The following is an 18,772-nucleotide window of genomic DNA, read 5'->3' on the forward strand; positions in this document are numbered from 1 at the left end:
TTTTGTTCGATTAATCGTCTAAAATTTTAATCGATTAATCGATTAATTTCGATTAATTCTGAAGTCGACAGAATAACCTGCTTTTCACCACTGGTGAGGTGAAGTTGTTATCGATAAACGTTAACTAACTACAGTATTCACAAACGTTAACAAACAAGACACTTAATGCCTGCTATACTGTATTCAGTTTAATTGACAAGTACAAGTAGGCATCACTTTAGCCAGTCACGTAAACAAACGAGGACGTCAACGTTTTCTGGAAGTAGACAAGATCGCAGTTTGTTGACAATGTACCCTGACGAACTAAACAGTCTTTCACAAGGAACAGAAGTAGCAGGTACACACAGAATTGTCTGCACAAAACTGCTCAGGTTAGGGTAACGATGCCTGTTCAGTTGCCACCACATGAGGGGATTCTCAGTTTCTGGAATTACACCTTCTTCTTGATATCGTGTAAGCTCAGCCAGTGAGCCATGTACTGTTTGTGATTCATCTGATGAGGATTGCGATTCCGAGTCGCTGACCAACAGAGTAAGTTTCTTACGCACAGGTTCTGATGCCTCGCCAGTGCTGGTAGTAGTTTCACGTTCAGCTCTTTGTCTTTGGTTACAGTACACCCGAAATGCATTAGAAAGTATTGTCCAAACTGCTTCACGTTTCTCTCTTGAGAGACAGCCGAGTTTCTTGTAACGTGGGTCTAATGCCACAGCCATTTGCAACGTTGGCAATGCATCAATGTTTTCAATGCGACCTGAGAAGTCATTTAGTGTTGCAGATTTGAAACGTGCTATATACCCTGGATCGTCATCATTAACCCGCAGAAGTCTGCGCAAAAATGCTTCTAACGGAAGTACAGCCGAACATGTAGCATACTGTTCACTACCAATATACTCAGTAGCATCTGCAAGTGGACCCATTACCGAGACAAATTTTGACATTTTCTCCCAGTCCAACTCCCTTAGTTTATCTCCAGTGTAATTCTCGGGATGGTCAATATGATACTGCTTAATGGCATCTTTCACTTCCAGCAATCTGGCTAACATTAGGTAGGTACTGTTCCACCGCGTAGCTACATCCTGCTGCAATTTGTGAAACTTCACATCGTCAGACCTAATAGAGGTACTGGCTTGGCTGGCCTTTAGCTCTGATGTATTCCTTGAACTGCGCTTAAAATGTCCAACTAGGTGTCGACATTTAGCCAGAATAGGAGATGAATCAGCTGCTTTCAAACCTGCTAGTATGCTCAGTTGAAGACAGTGTGCAATACACGGTATATGGCTGTAATCCGTCCGTCCTATAGCAGCAACCATATTTCGTGCACTGTCCGTTACGACACAGCTAATTTTTTCAGGAATGTTCCACGTTGCGGCAAACTCTTCATAGAAACTGGCAACATTATCAGCAGTGTGCCTTTCTTCAACATTTATGCAAGCTAAAGCGACAGACGTCAGTTTCCATTCAGAATCAATCCAATGACCTGTTACCCACAGTACGATTCATTGTTGGTGGAGGTCCAAAAGTCAGTAGTTAGAGCAATACTATGAATGCATTCTAGAGCTTTCTTGTGCTTATTCAACTTCTCATTGTACATCTCTCCAATGACAGTGTCGATTGTACGGCGACTGGGCAAAGTATAAGTCTGGTTTTGAAGGGCAATACGAAGCACCGCCTCTAGTCCAGCATCTTCTACAATTGCTGTTGGACGTCCAGAACTGGCAATCCAATGAGCTATTGCCACCTTCAGGTCGGCTGAGACCTTTTCACTGACAGGCTTGTTTGACTGACACGTAAATAAATTGGTGATTGATTTTATCTGAGGGGTCATCTTACGTTCACTGTCGACAACCTGTTGATATTTCAGAGGATGCTTGTGCTGAAGGTGTTAAGTCAGTGATGTGTTTGATTATATTTTGTCACCTTCGTCTACTTTACCATCAGCATTCAACTTGAAAACAAAATGCTTGCTTAACTTTCCAGTTAAATGTTTGACAGAAACGTTGCTTTCATTAGTTGCCGCAGCCATATTTGCAAAACAAACTTTGTTTACTTTAGAAACGGATATAGAAATGTAAGATAATGTTCCCAGGTCAGTAAGTATTTTAAAATATGACAAAATTTTTAGTCGAGATTTTCAAGATACGCGCTTTCAAAATTTATTTTATATTTATCGAATTCTATTGAAAAATTCTAAATTTAATACTCTTTTTCGTCATGGCTAATGACTTGATTTTGACACAACAATTGATTTTGAAAAGTTGCGTTAAGACGTTTTTAAAACTTTTAAAACTGAAAATAACTTCCTTGCGAATGATTTATATGAAAACGATATATTTTTTTTATAAATTTTTATGCTTAACATTTATCAAATTAACAGATATCAAAATATATTGTTCATGCTAAAATTTAAATTAGGCCAAGTACCATACCACTTCACAAATAATTTCTTTATAAATAACGTTAATAAATATAATACAAGAGAAACAGGTAATCTTGAGTTTATTCTAATTGAAGAATATTAAAGTTAACTTTAATATTCGAGTAGTTTTAATACAACTAGTTGTACTTAATATATAATATATTACCTATATTGAACATAATATATATTATTCACTTGTAAGGGCTTCGTGATAAGATCAGTACGATCTTCTTGAAGTCCTGCCTGTACTATTTTAATTATAATTATAATCTCGTTTATATATTTTGACTAAGGAAACTTATATTACTATTATAAATTACGAAACTTGTAAATATATATATGTACGGCAAAAAAAAAAAAAAAAAATAAGTAACGGAAAACCGGCAAAAATTAATCGAAATATTACTGATTAAAGAAATTTTAATCGATTAAATAAATTAGCGATTAATCGATTAATTAATCGTTAATTTCCGCAGCCCTAAATTTTTGTAATTAGTTTCATTTTTATAAGTTTTATTTTTTAAATATTTATCATACAATTTTTGTTTTTTCCTTGATGATTTTAGTAGGCCTTTGGTCATCCATGGGGATACAACCGACTTTGAGTTTATTACTTTCACTTTTAAAGGAAATGCCTTATCATACATTTTAGAAAATTGGTTTAGAAATAAATCATAAGCATTATTTACATCGTGTGATTGCAGTACAAGATTCCAATCGACGTAATTATTTATTAAATTTTTAAATTGGCATATGGAACTTTCATTGATTTGTCTCATGAATACTGTTGATTTGTGGGTAGCATTATTTAGAGTTACGCTCTCAGTAATAAGGAATATAGGAAAATGATCGGTTAAATCAGTCTTGATTATACCAGTTTTAAAACGGCTATTATGAAAATTGTTAGTTATAACATTATCTAATAATGTCGATGATTTTTTAGTTACTCTTGTTGCTTTGTTTATAGTTGGGATAAAGTTGCATTCGAGAAGAATATCAATAAAAGTTTTTGCTTCACTATTTAAGGCATGGTTGAGTAAGTCAATGTTGATATCCCCAACTACGTAAACATGCTTTTGCAATATATTTTTTGTGTTTAGGAATGTGCGCAGATAAGTTTTGAATGTTTTTAAACTACCAGCTGGTGTTCTATAAAAAGCATTGATTATAAAATTATTAGCTAATTTGTTCAACAGTGTATTGTATAGCAGGATTTTATAGTCAGTAGTTCCAGAAAATCATATTCGGAAAATTCGAGAATCCCTGGAAATAAACAAAGCTAAAGTTCGACAAGCGTTAGGAAATGGCGAAAATGTTCTTAATAGAGATGATGGTGATAACGTCACAACAAAAGCTTGGGGACCATTTTTTATTTGATTATTTGACGTCATCATTGAATCCTATTTTGTATTTTTTCATGCTCTTTTTAATGTTATCTTTTTAACGGTTTGTTTTTATTATAACGATTTTTATTTTACCTGATGACGCTGATTACAATAGATCAGCGAAATATTGAATAATATATATTGAAATAAAAATAAATATATTTTTTTCAAAAAAGTTTATACGCAGCCGTATTTATTGAATTTTAATAATATGTATATTTATATATAAATATATGTGTATATATATATATATATATATATATATATATATATATATATATATATATATATATATATATATATATATATATATATATATATATATATATATATATATATATATAATATGCTCAAGACAAATATCTCAAAAAAGTATGTAACAAAATTATTTTTAAATGTATTATTATGGTTTCGAGTTTGCATATAGGTATTGGATCAAGTTCAAATTATTAGAACCATTCAAAGTGTTTTAAGTTATTGACTTATCGCCAATGATGAGGGAGCAGTCGCTAGAGCTCCTTGTACCCACTCTTTTTCTTTTTTTTAATGGTCTCTTACAAGAACTCTTTATTTGGAGTAGCTTCTAAAGCTTTTCAATGCTCCTCACACGCTCTACTTTATCTTGAATAAATTAAATTTCTTATGACGAAATATCTTTCTTAAAGTTTAGGCAATATTTATAGCGAATGTAAATATTTTTTATATTAAATGCATTATGTTCCTTATTATATTTCATTTTCAAAATGGTTTCAACCACCTCTGTAGCTTATTTAGTTCCAAAGATATACGTGTTTAAATATTTTCAATTCACAGACTTTTTATGAAATATTTTCTTAAAGTATCTCGTTAAATTTTTGGCACCCAAAAAAAAACGCTTTTATCTTTTTTTTTTCTTGCATAAAAAGTTGCGTAAACTAACTTATAATAAGATTTTATTTGAAATTAAATTGTAAATCCAAATTATTTGAACAATTCATAAGTAGAATATTTTGGAGAGTTAACGCAGACGTACCATGAAATAGTCAATTAACAGTATAATAGTTTGAATATGTTTTAAATGTTTTTGTACAAAATAAATTTTTGAATGTTCTAATTTATAATACGTTAAGCGTAACAAAACTTTGATGATAAATATTAACTTAAATTATTTTTATTAAAATAAATTAATTTTATTTTTTATTAATAAATTATCAATTGAACAACGTGGACCCAAATAAAACAGGCCGAAAACGTCAAAATACGTACAAAATAAACATAAATCTAAAATCTATTTTTACACAAACAAAAAAGACTTTAGTCAACGACTTGTTAATAATTTCAGTATTATTATAAATTCAAAAAGAGATTCAACCGCTTACAGTCTACTGTTTCGACTAATTTATTGTTTTCAGCACCTACGATAATATTTTATGGATAGATTTATCGTAGATAAAAGATCTACGATAAATTTCTATTTTTTAATGGGGTTAGGGCTTTTAAGTTTTTTGAAAATTTTGAAAACAATGAATGAAAAACTCGTTGAATTGTTCTATTTTATTGTGTTTGGCTTTATTTGATCGCGTACTCTCGAGTTTATAATTGAAAGAGGGGGGGGGGGGCGTTTATTAATTTTTGAGAAACTTTGCCACCCACCCTAAGCTTATTAAGACCCCCTCCCGTTTATTAATTTTTACTTGTTATTAACAAAAAAATGATATCTAAAAACTAAAAAAAAAAATCAGTGAAAATCAGGCTTAAAAATTAAAAAATATATACTAGTTACTGATAAGTAATAAAACTTTCAGTGTAAATTCTGCCCCCCCCCCCCCCGGTTTATTAAATCTTGACTAAACTCTCCACCCCCACTTTTATTACCCCCCCTCCCTCTTGTATTAGGAAATTGAGAGTACATAGATTAACAGATACGGAATTAACACAGACTAACAGTCATGAAAATACTTATACGGATTATCTTATCTATCTATTTGTCTTAAATTTTTTAAAGATGTCTGAAATCGTTTTTTCTTCGAAATAAATTATCGCACTATTAATGTACCCAAGTTTGACGATATGTTGCAAATTATTTGAACACAGAAATTTCAATTTTCAAAATTCATTCAAAACTTTGCAGACATCATATCTGTAAATTTATGCAATTTTATACATAATTTGCCTTGGCTATTCCGTTGATAAGTTAGACAAAGTTGTCTAACTTACTTAACGAAGTGCACCAACGAGAAGGTAAACCATAGGACTTTGCACTCCATCAGTGAGCTGTCATGTTGCCTAAGGTTAACCCTCCATTTCTGGATTCTTTACTTTACTTGATAGGCAGTTCATGTAAAAGTAATAGTAAATTAGCCTAAGGTTAGCCCTCCATTTCTGGATTCTTTCCTTTACTTGATAGGCAGTTCATGTAAAAGTAATAGTATTTTTGCATAAACTTTTTTTTTTAATAATAATGTGCAGTTAAGCTGCAAATATACAACAACAAATAAACAAAATTGGTACAGATAAACATATCAGATATGATTCATACTATTTATAAAGATAAAAACTACTGAACTCAAATGCAGTAAAAACACTTTATTGGAACATAACAATAAAATAAATAAGATTAATATATACTATAACATTATTCTAAATTTACATTAAATAAAATTACCTTGCAATCCTAGCTACAAAGAATAAGATCACCTTTTTCAAAATCAATTAATAAAGGAAATGACCATACTTCATCAGGTTCGTTATCATACTTAACAAGGTATGTAGTTCGTCTACCGTTTAATTGATCAATTTGAACCACTTGCGCACGTTCCCAAGATGCTTCATGAGCATCTTCTTCTCTAACACGATGTTGTATGAAAAACCTACAAAATCAGATGGATTGTTAATAAATTTTGATAAGGAGTGCTTTTTTTATTGCTCTATTAATTTGTTTAGTCTTGCATCTTGAATTTTTTCCATTAATTCTTTTTTTTTGTTTTCAACAGCTGCATCACGTATTTTACGAGGCTTTAAATTATTACTTATATTAGTTAAAGATTGTTTGTTTGGTGTTAAACTTGCTTGAATAACAATAAGAAGATTTTGATATAATTCCTCTGAAGACAAGTTTATTCTTTTGCTTCCTTCTACCTTTGTTTTACAAAAAAGTTTTTTGTCACAATCGACATCTAAGATTATGCGATAAAAATTAAGTTGAGCAAGGAGTACTTTTGATTTCAATGGCTCTTCTATATTAGAAACTGTTTCCTCTGCTTCATCTTCAAATGTTATTACTTTCTCGTCATCTAACAAAGAAACCAATTTTTGAAGTTCTTGGTTCTCCTCGTTTAAAATATTTGTCTTATTACATAACGAAACAACTTCATCCTCTAAACTTATAACATCTTTCATATTGCAGTCATTAATATAGTTGGTTTTATTTTGCAAAATAATTTTTAAATGACTCACTTTTTTTTGCAGCTTTATTTTCTCGTTTTTTAATTCAGAAATGATTATATCGGAATTTTCAAGAACTGAAGTAATATCTTTTTTTTTTTTTTTTAATTGCAATATTTATATTTTGTTTCATTTTTTAATGAATATTATAATTTATTTCATTTTTTTTAATTTCCAGTTGAGTATTATGATATTTTTTTATTCAAATTTCTAAAATTAAATGATTTATTTTTGGACTTTAATAGTTCTAATTTGTTTTCAATAATATTGAGCTTTTCTTCTTTTTCACAATAAAGTTTTTTAACATTGTTTAGTTCACTTTCAATTAAAGAGTTTTTTGAAATAAGTATTTGCAGATTGCTTGACATATCTTCAAAATCCTTTAGATGCTTAAAATAATTCAATTCTAAATCCATCATCGATTCAAGTTTCCTCTTTAAATTTTTATTTTCTTTTTTGAGCATTTTGTTTTCACTGATAAGGATTGTTTCTTTAAAAACTTCAGAACTAATAGATGTATTATTAGGAATATTTGTCACAGGTGGAATAAAGGCTTCGCTTAATAACAAATCCAACTTTTTATTTTTGCGTTGTTTCTTTAATTTTCTGATATTATCAACTAATCTATTTATCTTTGTAGCTAATTGTTTTTCATAGCAGAGGAGCTGAACATTAAAACCACTGCAAAATTTACAATTGTTAGAGGTATCTTTTAACGTTAAATACCAATTATAAATTTCTTCATTAAACATTTTATCTAAACTACTTTTTCATAAATCAATTCAAGAAAATATATAAATTTAAATCAATCTAAACATCATACCTAAATTAATATCCAAAAATTTAATGAATTATAAGGTTATTTATTTATCAAAACAGTCATTGCTTTGATAAATAAATAACCTTATAGTTAATTAAATTTATTGATATCAATTTAGATATGATGTTAAGATTCACTGTTACAATGAAAGTAAGTTTTAAATAATATATACAATGTTATATATAAAACTTACAGGTTAGTTAAAATAATAAAAAACTTAATGATAAATATACAGATGAACACTTTAAAACTTTTTATCTACTTATCAGTAAATAAATAGTTTTATTTATTTACTGACTATAAATTTTTACCTAAATATAAAATTAGAAACAAATTACTTCACTGAAGTAATTTGTTTCTAATTTTATATTTACAGACCTTCCAACTCTCACGATTTTACCGTGAGACTCACGGTTTTATAACGAACCTCACGGTCTCACAGTTGATCCAAAATTCTCACGGTAAATTTTAAAAATTTTCCGAAGAACTTTTTATTTCAATTTACTCTTAATATTTTAGCTTAAAATAATAACAATATATATTCTGAAAAAGATTGTGATTACATCAAAAACTAATGAATATTAAGTGAACAAAACAGATCATAAAACCGGCTCCGACTTATAAATAGCTTTAAACATGAGTTTTTTTATATTATAAATCAAATCCGAATTTTTAAAAATGGCGTCAAAGCAAGCATACAAATAAAAATTTAACTCAACATGGTGCGAAGATTACCCTGTTAGGGCTGTTAAAGGTAATATTTACCAACTTTACTGTGTTCCGTGTGTTAAAAAACTAACTTGTCATCATCAAGGAGTTAAAAATCATCTAAAATTAAACAAAAACTTTATATTAAATATTTAAAATTGAAAACAACTGAGAGTAAGACCAATTATAAAAATTACGTAAGACTATTTGAACGCCTAAGGAAAAATTCAAAGTTAATATATTACACTAATTTACTTGAAAAATACAAATTAAACTCTAAACGCACTTGGCAACTAATAAACGAAATTACGGGTAACACTAAAAAAACATCGCAATCTTTGCCCTCAGTTATTAAAGTAGATGATAACTTTATTCTTGATCAAAAAACAATTGCTTCCGAATTTAATAAATATTTTGTATCTGTAGGACAAAACCTAGCCGAAATAATTCCAAACCCTAAAAAATCATTTAAGGCAACATATGACCCTCTAAACTCGTATCTAAATTTTTTTGATTTGTCTTTTGAAGAGTTTGAAAGTGCTTATAAATTGTTAAAGTCAAATAAAGCAGTTGGTCCAGATGATGTCAATGGGAACGTTATTATAAACTGTTTTGACGTTTTAAAAGACATACTTTTCCAAATTTTTAAATGCTCTATTAATCAGGGAGTTTTTCCTGATGATTTAAAAATAGCAAAAATTATTCCTATATTTAAAGAAGGAGAAAAAACTAATGTTAAACACTATCGTCCAATTTCTATCCTCTCTGTTTTTTCTAAAATTTTAGAAAGAATTTTGTACAACAGAATATACAATCACCTTTTATCAAACAAATTATTATATAACATGCAATATGGATTTAAAAAAAATAATTCAACAGAGCATGCAGTTATTCAGCTTACAAGAAGTATATCAGACTCATTTAATAATTCTAAATTCACATTGGGAGTATTTATTGATTTAGCGAAAGCGTTTGATACCATTAATCATAAAACTCTTGCTAAAAAATTAAAATGTTGTGGTATAACAGGCAATGTTTTAAAATTGTTAAAAAGTTATTTAACTAATCGCAAACAATTTGTTTACGCCGATGAAACATTATCATCAAATTTGTTAAATATTACATGTGGAGTTCCTCAAGGATCCATATTAGGACCTCTTCTTTTCCTTATTTATATTAATGATTTATACAAAGCCTCGGATTTAATAACAATTATGTTTGCTGATGACACCAATTTATTCATGTCACACAAAAGCATTCCTACTTTATTTAGTTGCTTGAACATCGAGTTAATCAAAATATCTGACTGGTTTAAGACTAACAAATTATCTCTTAACATTGATAAAACTAAATGGGTTCTTTTCCATCCTCTTATCAAAAAACATAAACTGCCAATTAACATGCTTCATCTTGTTATTGACAATATACAAATTAAACAAGTAACAGTAACCAACTTTCTAGGTGTTTGTATAGATGAAAATCTTACATGGAAAAGTCACATTAAAAACTTATCAAGGAATATTGTACAAAGCAAGAAATGTTTTAAATAAACGTACTTTAGTACAATTATATCACTCATTTATTCATTGTCACATAAACTATGCAAACATTGCTTGGGGTAGTGCAAAGAAAATTAAACTTAAACCTCTTTATTGTCAGCAGAAGCATGTAGCACGTCTCATATATTTTAAAGACCGTTATACTCATGCCAAGCCTCTATTATTTGAAATGAAAGTTTTTAATATACATGAGCTTAACATTTTTAATATTCTTTGTTTTATGTTTAAATGTAAAACCAATTCATCCCCTATTTCTTTCCATAATTTGTATTCATCGAAAGATAAAAATAAATACATTTTGCGGAATAATAATTTTATTAAGCAGCCCATTTTTCAAACAAATCTTTTTAAATTTTGTATTGATTATCGCGGACCATTCTTATGGAATAAAATAGTTTTAAAAAATTTTACTAAGGATTTTATTCATCAAAGTAACTACTTTTCTTTTAAACGAAAGCTTAAAGAACTCATTTTTACAATTGAAGATGTAACAATATACTTTTGATTTTTTTTTTTTTTTTATTTAGTGATCTTCCTTTTTACCCCCTATTTAACTATTGATTTATAAAAATTATATATGCATCATTAACAATTGTAATATATAATAATGTATCTTGTATTTGTAACGGAATATTTTAAGTTTCTTACTTCGTTAACTTATTTCTTATCTTGTAAATATTTTATAAATTTTAACACGATCATTTCTTAGCGGTACTCGACGACAAGACCGTATAGTCTTCTACGAGTTTCCGCGTTCTTTTATTATTTAGTAACGATTATTATATGTATATATATATATGTTTTTATTATTATATATTTGTATTTTAAATATTGTAACGAAATGCTTATTTATAATGTAATAAAAAGAACCAAAAAAAAAAAAAAAAAAGATGTATCTGATTATTGCAAAAAAAACAGTCACAAAGCAAATGTTATTGCATTAAAAAAGCAAACTTCTTTAAATAACTTTTTAAAAACTGACACAACATTAGATAATCAAGTAATTAATGCTGAGGTAATAGTAACAACATTTCTTTAGCCACCTCCGATCATCTTACATCTCTTTTTAAAGAGGTTTTTCCAGACAGTAAAATTGCCAAAAGGTATGCAGCAAGTTGAACTAAAACAATGGCTATTATAAACGAATCATTTGCTCCAAATTGTCGAAATTACATTGTAGACCATTGTAAAGTTCATCCATATTCCTTAGGCACAGATGGATCGAATGACATTGATAAGATGAATCCTATATGTATCAAATATTTGATGCTAACCACTCGAAAACAATAACATGTCATTTCTTTGATACGGGCTTAACATGGAAATGGGAAAACGGGGTAAGATGGAACATGGGGTGAGATGGGACATGGCAATATCTCAGCAGAAAAACGCAAAGTTTTTTTATATCTGTAATAAGTTTATAATAACTAATTTTTTTGAGTTTTATAAGTACTTTTTTTCAAACTATTTGTGAAAATCTAACAACCTGGATTGTCAAGACATCATTAATATTAAATATTCATGTGTTGTTTGCATATATCTTATACAGTTTTTAATTAATCACTATTGTCTATATTTTTATTTTATAGACATTTTGAAGACATCATTAATATTAAACACTCATGTGTTGTTTGCATATATCTTATACAGTTTTTAATTAATCACTATTGTCTAATTTAATTACTGAAAAATATGATCATTATATTGAACTTTATAAAATAAAGGTTTCCTACTAGTGATGGGGTGACTTGGGACAGCAGACTTGGGGTGAAATGGGACACTGTTCAATTTCATTACTTTTTGAATCTACTATATTTTAACTTTTATTACTAATTTTTTTTTTATAAAAAGCAGAACAGAAGCAAGTGAATAGGAAAATTATCTTTGTGTTTATTATAAGATTTCAATGTTACTTTATGTTACTGTGCATCTTTATTCATAGAAAAATTAATTACATATGATTTCTTTGTCTTGAACTTTTAGCCTGATTAATAAAGACATCTTTCACAGTTAGTATTGTTTTATTGACAAATATTTTTTAGCATATTTCAAATTCAATTTAAATTAATTTTTTTATGTTTTCACTATAACCCTTTTTAAATTTAATCTCATTATAAGTTTCATTGTAATATTACTTTATTTTCATCGACATTAATCTGGATTTCGGTAATACAATTAAAAATTGCATAATTTTTTAATTATGGAGATGGTATTTCAGATGCCAAAAAAATACCAAAGAGTGACAAATTGGTTAAAGCCTGGTGCTTATACTATAAAAGCCACTGTGATGTCTGTCAAATCTGAAAGCTTATCACCACAAGCAGCTGCACAAGGGTATAAAATTTCAAAATCAAATTTACAGCAGAAAATAAAGGTTAACAAAGAAACTTCAAAAAAACTTTAAAAATGTTCTAGGTCTCTGTTGTTGACTGTCACATCAACAAGAAATGAATTAGTTGAAAGTTTAACAGGATGTAAAAGAAAAAAGGAAGATAAAGTTAAGAAAAAGCAAAAAAGTTACCCATGAGACATCGACGTAATTTTGGTTCAATTTAAATATCAAGCGACCTTTTAGAATGATATCTTATTTTGCTTAAACCTAAATATATTTTCTGTATTGGTATGTTATATAAGGAGTAGAATAGACAGAATAAAATAATGCTGAAAATATTTTTTTTAACTTGTCACATTTCACCCCGACACGGGGTGAACCATTAAAAACCAATGCCTTGAACTTGGTTCAATAGATAGGTAATGAGTTTTGCAATAATTTCCCTAGACAATTCTTTGGACTAAAATTTTACCCAACTTATATGGTTTTTCTGAAAAATATAAAGCAGCATAAGCAAAATGTTTTGTCCCATCTCCACCCTACTCTCCCCTACATTTAATTTTGACAAGATAAAATCAAAGTGGTATTTCTGATTTTACTTCTATTATATTTCTGATTGATTTTAAGATAAGTCTGTCAGTGACAAAAAAATTGGTTGAGAGTAATCTTCTTTGTTTTTTAAATCTGACTTAAAACTTTTAGGCAAAACAATGTTTTTAAATAATTTGTTACTTTTATGACATATATTATCGTTAAATAGTAAGACTAAAAAGATCTATTGATCTTTTTGACTGTTTTATAACTCATAGTAAGAACCTACTTGATTTTTGGAAAATGCAACTTGAATTTCATGTAGCAAAATGTCTTTGCAAATAACTTGGGCGGGTGAAATAGCTCAATTTTTATTAATTTTTACCTAATGGTTTGATTTTTTTCCGCAAGTTCACAATAATCTCTGCACTTCTCAAGAATCTTAATGTAAATAGTTTTAAAAATTAATTAAACTTTTATATATAACTTACATTTTTTTTTTTTTGCATAATGGTATTTTAAAGTGATATAATTTTATCTTTATCTTATTATTTCCTAATCTCTTATAGTCTATTGAGTTCTTTTAAACGTCAATAGAGCCTACTTCTCCAAGGAGCTGCCCTTTACATTCTGGTGATTAAATTGCAACTATCGTCTTATTGTTTGGATTAACGCCATCTCAGCTCTAATTCAGAGATTTAAATAGTTTATCCTCCGACTTAACAGTTTTATTTACGGCTGCGACTATGTGAAGCTCTCCAACATGACGGCGGAAGGTTAACAAGAATAATGGTCGGCCATAAAACTTATCTAATCTTGCACAAACCCCTTTTAAATGGCCAGTGCTCGAAGTAGGGGAACTGAGATCAAAAGAATCTAATAAATTTCGAATTGCTGTGTATAGGGTCTCAACGATATTGTGTTTGAAAATCACGTTTTTTATTTCCTTACGAACTCGTGCGTTTTTAAAATACTACCAGTTAACAAATATAATAATAATAATAAAAAAGCGCACAATCGGTATAGATAAAAATCTTCAATTCTTTGTAATGAAGTATAGAGTTAATGATTAGTAAATTTTTTTTTGCGCTGATTATAAAAAAGTTAACCTTTGAAAGAGTGGCGCAAGTATAAATAGTCATCCAAAAAAAAATTAAAAAATTAAATTGAAAAAACAATACTTTGGGAACAGTTTGAGACACTTCGTGTATTGAAATTTTTCATGAGTCAAAATGGGATGAGCTAAGTGTATTTGTAGTATTCAGTAATGGTATTAATGATATTATAAATTTATTTTAGCCGTGTTTTTTTAGCCATTTCTTGTGCAATTAAAGCATTAAATACTCTGTAATGTCTGACGTCAAATTTGCGAACCTGCACATTTATTACACTGTTAGTTGTGATAAATCATTCTTTTTAAACGAATGATTCATAGACTCTTTTTACTTTTATGGGTTTTATATCCAAAGTTCTATATTATTTAAAAAAAAATTATATAGATTTTACAAAAGTTTGATGGGTGGAATAAACTTAAAACCTTTCATATGCATGCTAATAGTGCGTTTAAAATAATCTTTTTGTAATCACGTTCTACTTGGGTTATTTGTTTTTAAGTTAAAAAAGGAGAAAGTGAATACAAGAAATCGTTAATTTTCACCACTTGCCTATAACTTTTTTGTTATGTTCTACATAACAATGTTGTTATGTTTTTATTAGGTTTACTTAAAAAAAACACCCTACTTCGAATGCTTGGCGTACATTTTGACTAAAAAAGTAGAATGCGTTCATACTACAAATTAAAAAATATAAAATGAGTTATACAAAATAAAATTCATTAATAGTTTATATACAAAAGATATAAAAATATAGGCTTAAAATATGTGTACTTCAGCTAATGTTTGAGTTGTGATGTACTGTGTGTAGTTTACTGATGTCATGAATCTTTTAGTTTAATCGTTCTAGAAGGATTCTGTTTTTCTAACTTTGACAGATAATTGTTCCAGAGAAACCAGTTACTTATCAAACGTGTTGGAGTAAAAGGTGTCTCTATTTTATTTTTATTCGATACATTGTTTTGTTTATTCAAAAGTTCTTTTGGCATCTTTTTTTTAATTTTGGCTTTTGCTTTATGGCTGCCGCTTGGTGTTGGTTGATTATACTTTGCTAAGCTGTTTGTAACATCTTGAATTTTTCTTTCAATTTCAAGCATGTTTTTTATTGAATTCTTGTTATGAAAATTTATTACCATTCTTTTTAGCTCTCTCATTGTTGGATAAGCTATGCGCCGCTGAGCCGCTGTTGTAGCTTCAAACTCCATCTCAATATATTTTGGTAGGTGATTGGTTACTAAGTAGTTGGTTTTATTTTGGATATTACGAATAAGATTGTTATACTCAATATGAATATTTTTATGTACGTCTCTAACTGAATCATTTTCCTTTTTTTTAAGAGAACCTTCTTTACTTTGAAACAGTTTATCTTTGTATTTTTTTAAAATAGCTTGCTGCATTTTGTTTTTATCTTCCCAAACTTTCTTAAGATTTAATTCGTTTTCATTCTTTTTATCTAATTCATCGGCAAACGCCAACATGGCGACAGCTTGTGGACTCAAAGCTAACAGTTTTTTGCTTTCTAAATACTTTGGATTTTTATGTATTTTTTCAGTTTTCAAGTTTTCACGCATTTTAGTAAATTTTAAAGAGTAAGGGAGTTTTAAAACTTTATTTTTAGTCAAGCCAGAAAGTTTCTTATTAATGTTAGTACTATCATTTTTATTTGAAGCAGACGAGGAATGGTTTTTTGAAAATAAAAGCCAATTAGTTTTTTCTATATTCATCGGTGACATAAAAATTGGTTGTTGTTTAAGAACTTTTTCTGTACCTTTTTTGATTTTTATAGCATGCAAGTTTTGTTGCGGTGTGCTCATTATTTTAGGTGCATCTAGTCTATATTTTGGTATGTGTATTGCTTTTACTGTATCCAATGTGTGATTCGGCGTCTTTTTTAACTGTACTGCTTTGGAAATGCTTAGCGGTTTCTTTTTCGATTTTTGTGCATAGAAATTTATTTGCGGTTCTCTTATTATTTTTCCTGTATTCGAATTACGAAGTGGATTACGTATGTTTATTATCTGTGTAGAGTTCAATTTTTTTTGCGGTTGCTTATTTGAAAAAATGTATTTTTGACTTTTAATGCCCGGAGAAAAACGATTATCATTTTTTGATAATGAAAGGTAATTGTTATTTTTTAAAGGGAGAATAAATTTTAGAACCTGAGTAGATATTGGGTGTAAAGCACGCAGATCCTTTTTTGTTGGTTTGAATTTAAGCCGATTAACTGTTTGTGTATTGAAATTGTTTATCGTATATTGACTAGACTTTATTCGAAAGTTATTTTCAGGATATCTATCTTTAGCTTTTTGATATGTTTTCTTTATTTCCATTTTAGACGTGTTTTTAATTTGTTGATTACTATTTTTATCAATTTTTAACGAAAAACTTAATTGAGGATTTTGATTAAAACGTTGATTTATTTTAAAAGCATTTTTAACTATGGGTTTCAATTTTGTTTTTTGTGAAATAAAGGCTGTTGGTAATTGTTTTGATGTAACAACAGGGTTTTGAGATTTAAGTCTTAAATTTGGAACTTTAAAATTTAATTTTGGATTTTTTGTAAAACCATTATTACCATTTTGTAACGATTTAGCTACAAGAACTTTTGAAGAGGAATTTATCTTTGCAATATCTAAAAGTTTGTTGTTTGAAGATGGAAAACCAAACAGATTTTGTTTTGATATTTCATTTTTTGTAATTGTTTTTGATCGCTTTGCTCCAATTGCTTTTTCTATATTTCCACTTGTCAAGTTTTTGAACAATGTACTATAAGCGTTTAATGAATCAATTTTAGAATTCAAATCATTTTTTTTTATAGTTATTTTATTAACATTTGATTTTTGGTTTTGAAGCAATTCTTTATGTTCACTGTTGCTATGTCCTTTACTAGCATAAGAAAAATAATTTGATAATCTGCTTGCAATATTATGTCTCACTAAACCGTTTTCAAAAAACTCACTCAATGGATTGACTTTTTTTTTGAAACCATTCTCGTTGTATTTTTTCGAACCACTAGTCTGCTTAGCAGAAACAATGGCTTCGGCTAAAAGATCAGAAATTCTTTCTTCAATATCTGACATTGGTATGGCTCCTGAATTACGTGCGTGGTTGGTTATTCCTTTGACAAGCTTTTCAATATTATCATTTCCTTTCATACTCTTTAACTGATTGCGAAATTTTTTATTTTTTGCAAGTTCCAATACACTTTGACTTGATGATTTATCCTTAGAAGAATTACCATCTACTGAGTTTGATTCGAATACATCTTCAGAATCAAATACAGTTCCTTCCTCTTCTTCTGCTTCATTTTCCAAATTTCTTTGCTTAGTGTGCACAAATGAAGAAGATAATAATGAATTTTCCGGATCGTTAGATGGGTCATTATTTGAACCTTGCAGTTTATTTTTGAAGGGATATTTGACAGGGAATTTATTTATACTTTTTTGATACTTTGTTGGGTTAAAATAATTTGGATTTTCTTCATAATTCAATGAATCCTGATCAACTGTTGAATTTGTAGGTCGTAAGTTATTCCTAAATCGGTTTTTCTGACGAAGTGCATTTAATTTCCTTGAATATTTAGATAAAGGATTGTATTCATAAGGAGTACTTGTTTCACTTGGAGGTCTATTTGAATAACGATTAATTGAAGTAGGTCGTGTATTTAGTTCACTAGGAACTCTATTTGAATAACGATTAACTGAGGTAGGTCTAGTAGTTAGTTTACCCGTATTTCTATTTGAATATCGGTTAATAGAAACAGGTCTTCTGTTATACTCCGTGTTAATATTATTTTGGTAATTAGAAAGTCTGTTAGAACCTCTATAGAAAGATGGTCTTTTGAATTGATAGCTCTGTAATGGTTTTTTAACTATTTTCTCAGCAGCCATTGGTGCTGTAACAATTCTTTGTGGAACCTTACGATTGTTAACAACAATTTTAGGTTTTGAAGGTTGTGGAACACGATTTATATAACGAATAACATACACTGGTTTTGTAACCATTGGTTCAGCAGCTACATTGACTATTCGGGGTGAGCTTGTACTTGGTTGGTAATTGGTTGCAATTGGTTGTACTTGTATTTGATTGGTAATTGGAGTGGTTGCTATAGATACAGTTTTGTAAATTGTTTTTGGAGCTTGGACTGAATAAATTGGTGGTGGTGGTGCTGGTGGTGGGGCATAAATTATTTTAGGTGGTTGAGTTGGTGCAAAAACAATTAACACCTTTCTTGTCGGTCTACGTGTGGGCGATTTTGTAGTTGTGTCCTCCTGACTGTATGTATTTTCTATTTTTAAATTTATACTGTTATCGTCATTCTCACTTTCTTTATTTTTATTTTTATTTTTTTTATCTTTAAATTGATCATTTAAACAAGGAGAATTATTGCAGCACACCGTATTAGTACATGGTGACTGATAAAAATTTGGTAAGTTTCCATAACTGTTTTCATAGTTGTTAAAGTAGTTTGCAGAGGAGCTGATAC

The 18,772-nt window shown here is 28.9% G+C and overlaps 2 protein-coding genes across 4 annotated transcripts in view; both read right to left on the reverse strand.

The window, feature by feature from the left end:
- Nucleotides 1-212: 212 nt before the first annotated feature.
- Nucleotides 213-1,310, reverse strand: LOC124818172 (E3 SUMO-protein ligase ZBED1). The gene has a single exon (XM_065794903.1). It carries the CDS (start codon nucleotides 1,308-1,310, stop codon nucleotides 213-215), a length of 1,098 nt encoding a protein of 365 aa, XP_065650975.1.
- Nucleotides 1,311-14,957: 13,647 nt separating this feature from the next.
- Nucleotides 14,958-18,772, reverse strand: part of LOC101235686 (protein PF3D7_1417600) — a 56,239-nt gene continuing 52,424 nt past the window's right edge. For all 3 annotated transcript variants that reach the window (XM_065795450.1, XM_065795449.1, XM_065795448.1), the window contains one exon: nucleotides 14,958-18,772. This exon is cut by the window's right edge and continues 2,395 nt beyond it. In XM_065795450.1, coding sequence (XP_065651522.1) covers nucleotides 15,108-18,772 — 3,665 coding nt within the window. In that variant the 3' untranslated portion in view covers nucleotides 14,958-15,107.

Source organism: Hydra vulgaris, chromosome 04, assembly GCF_038396675.1.
Source record: "Hydra vulgaris chromosome 04, alternate assembly HydraT2T_AEP".
In the NCBI taxonomy this organism is placed as follows: domain Eukaryota; kingdom Metazoa; phylum Cnidaria; class Hydrozoa; order Anthoathecata; family Hydridae; genus Hydra; species Hydra vulgaris.

Excerpts from the sequence above, each read along its gene's own strand:
- LOC124818172 (XM_065794903.1), bottom strand. The coding sequence starts at position 1,310 with ATGGTTGCTGCTATAGGACGGACGGATTACAGCCATATACCGTGTATT.